The following is a 3,088-nucleotide window of genomic DNA, read 5'->3' as shown; positions in this document are numbered from 1 at the left end:
TTTGAATTTCCTCATCCCCAGTCTCAAGGGGAAGCCAGGGCAATGAGAACAGCCATTTGCCATCAGGAGTCACAGAAAGGGCCCCAGGGTGGGATGGTGGGGAGATAAGAACCATGAGAGAAGTTGGCATAAAGGAGTTACGGGACAAAGGGTCCAAGATAGGCAGAAAAGAAAATGTTGCCCATTGATGGGGAAGAAAGGAAGTCAGAGGGCTTAGACACTGAGAGGCACAGAACATCTCCATGTGCACTCTCATCTCTTGTAGTCAGCCACAGGTATCGACGGAGAGGGCCCTATGTCATCTGCACCCCTCAAGGATCTGGAGGTAAGAGGCTCTGGGCGGAGGGGCAGTGACCCTGCAGGCCAGCCCTCCAACCTCCTCCCACAGCAGGGACTGGGTGCCCCTCTGCCAGCTGAGACAGCCCACACACACCCCAGCCCTAATGATTGTTCTCTCTACCTCTCCCCCGACTCCTCCTCCACCTCCTCTTCTCTACATGCGCCTCAGAGCCCGTCCCAAGAACTAGCAGCTGTCCTGGACTCGAGGTCCGTCAAAATCAGTCGACTGAATAACATCATCAAATCTCTGGTAAGAGTCCAGTGGGGTCCCCTGATTCCACGCTGCCAATCCCGGGCTCCAGTTTCCCCTTGGGGCCCTGAAGAAAGGGGCTGGGGGTCCCTGGTGCCAAGGGCAAATAGGGAGCTGGGGCTCCCAGACCTCACCTGGAGGGACCCCAGAGCATGCACCATGGCTGTTCTTTTGCTGCCCTCTTTGCCGACTCTCTCCTCTCCACACACCCCTGCTCAAGTCCTTGCTACACACGCCCTGGGGTCGTTGCCTCTCGGGGAAGTGCGAGCCTGACTGGTTGTCAGGGGCGCCGTATTTCTGCTGTGACTCAGTCCCTAATTTGCTCTTTGATTCTGGACAAGCCACCTCTCCTTTTTGGGTTTGTGTTTCCAGAGGAGGTAGTGAGTATCAAAGGTGTCTGTTAGCTCTGAGAGTCCGAGATTTAAAGGCCACCTAGAATGGAAACCTCAGGGCCAAGAGCTGCTGTCTGTCCTTTTCCGTTAGCCTATATCTGCTGTGAAGAGCTGTACCTGGCCCATTCATGCGCAGTAAATGTTTATTGAATGAACGCACTTTTCTAAATCACAAGCGGGCAGAAGGGGGGCCTTTCTCCAACTCCATCTCTAGAGGATTGTGTTCCTGTCCTCTCAAGAGATTCCACATTCAGACTTTGAGTTCTGTGGCTGTGGGTGAAAACCAACAAAGACCTAAATCCTCTGTCCTTGGGAGCTTGAGGAGAGTTGACCAGTTCGTGTTCCCGTTGGGTCTGAGAACTTTGCCTTTAAAATCCATTCCTGGCCCCTGCCTACCGCTTCCTGGTCTGGAGAATAGAGTTGAGGGGCCACCCTCCCTCACCTTAATTTGACTCTCCCCACAGGAACAACAGAAGAAACAAGTGGAACATCAGCTGGAAGAAGTAATGTGATTTCTTTGTTTCCTCGCGACATGACTGCTGGGTTTGGGGGGCACTCAGATGTAGAGGCCCCAGTCTCGCCCACTCCCAGCCTGGGGAAGAAGGCTCACCCCTCAGATTCCACCCCATCCCCACAGGGTCCCTGATAACCTGGTCCCATGGGTGGGCCTGTCCTGGGGCATTGGTGGCATTCTGGGGGCATGTCTCTTGCTGTGCCATCTCTGCCTCCCCCTGGTAAGAGCTCTGTCTTCCTCTTCCTATAGGAGAAGAAGGCAAACAATGAGAAACAGAAAACTGAAAGGGAGCTAGAGGTGAGTGGAGGGTGTGAAGGTTTCTCCTGTCCTCCGGAGAATGTTTCTTTCCTTCTCTTCCAGCACTTGCTTGGCTTTTCTCCCAAAGGTTCAAATCCAGAGATTGAATAGACAGATAAAGGAACTAAATACAGACATGAATCACACGAAACGTTCTCTCAGATACTTTGAAGGTGGGAATCTGGGCACCCTGTCACCCTTCAACCTGGCACTTTGAAAGGTCTTTAGGGAGAGTCCTTTGGGCCCCATCTCAACTCTCATTACAGAAGAGTCCAAGGATCTGGCTGGCCGCCTGCAACAAACACTGCAGTGTATAGAAGAGTTAGAGCAGGCTCTGTCTGCTGTCCCCGCCACACAGGAGGAGAAGGAGATCAGTGTGAGTTCAACCACCTGCCCTGTCCCCTGGGAGCCCGGCTTCGCAGATGGAGGAGTGAGCCTAAAAGTCCCTTCTGCAGGATGGAGTGTCCTGCCCAGAAGGCGGCATGGCCATGTCTCGCTGCTTTTGTGTCTGGTTGTTACAGGCAGCCTGGGGCTGAGTCAGCTGCTGTGGGTGAGTTGGGGGGTGTGGTGGGGAGCACTGGACGTAGAGCTTGGAGGCCAAGTGCCTGCCCTGCCCTTACCTGGCTGTGGTCTTGGCCAAGTCCTAGGTGGAGTATTGGGTACTTATACTGTGAAGGTACAGAAGAGTATCCTTAGTATGCTACCATTTCTGTAGAGAGAGGAAACCTGTGTGTGTGTGTGTGTGGGTGTGTGTGTGTGTGTGTGTACATATTATGATAATATACAGAAAACATGTCTGCAAGGGTTCATAAAAAAAACTCAGGAGAGAGCCACAGGGCGACTGGGAGATACTTCCCTTCTGTACCTTCTGAGTTTTGGACTATACGAATGTGTCATCCTTTCAAAAAGTAAACAAAAGATTAATTGTCCCCTTCCTATCTGTGCCCCCATCCCCAGCAAGAAAAATGGGCTTAGAGAATGGGATAGACCTGGGTGTTCAAATCCCAACTCTGCCTAAGTGATGTTAGGCAAGCGCTTAACCTCAAATACTTCATGATTTTTCATCTACACAATAGACGTCATTATAGTAACTGTCTCCTATCGTGGTTGTGAGGATTAAATGGGATTGCTAGCATGGTACCTGGTGAAGCACTCCGTAAAGGTTCAGACAGTGCTAGTAATAACAGTAATAACAAGAGCAATATTATCTGATCTCTCTGGGCCTCTGTTAGCCAGCTGTAAATTCGATCTCTTTCCCTGTCCCTTCCAACTTTACTGAGTTCTTTTAAAAACCAG

The 3,088-nt window shown here is 51.4% G+C and overlaps 1 protein-coding gene across 1 annotated transcript in view; it reads left to right on the top strand.

Annotated features, from left to right (window-relative positions):
- The window catches only part of LOC105534324 (golgin subfamily A member 8A-like), a gene marked incomplete at its 3' end in the record, with an annotated part of 21,578 nt that overhangs the window by 2,582 nt on the left and 15,908 nt on the right, over positions 1 to 3,088 (top strand). The window contains exons 3-5 of the mRNA XM_011973030.1: positions 266 to 589; positions 1,446 to 1,484; positions 1,745 to 1,792. Coding sequence (XP_011828420.1) covers positions 266 to 589; positions 1,446 to 1,484; positions 1,745 to 1,792 — 411 coding nt within the window. The remainder of the gene's footprint in view (positions 1 to 265; positions 590 to 1,445; positions 1,485 to 1,744; positions 1,793 to 3,088) is intronic.

Source organism: Mandrillus leucophaeus, unplaced genomic scaffold (genome assembly GCF_000951045.1).
Source record: "Mandrillus leucophaeus isolate KB7577 unplaced genomic scaffold, Mleu.le_1.0 Scaffold1330, whole genome shotgun sequence".
In the NCBI taxonomy this organism is placed as follows: Eukaryota; Metazoa; Chordata; class Mammalia; order Primates; family Cercopithecidae; genus Mandrillus; species Mandrillus leucophaeus.
This window is presented reverse-complemented; position numbering and strand designations above follow the sequence as displayed.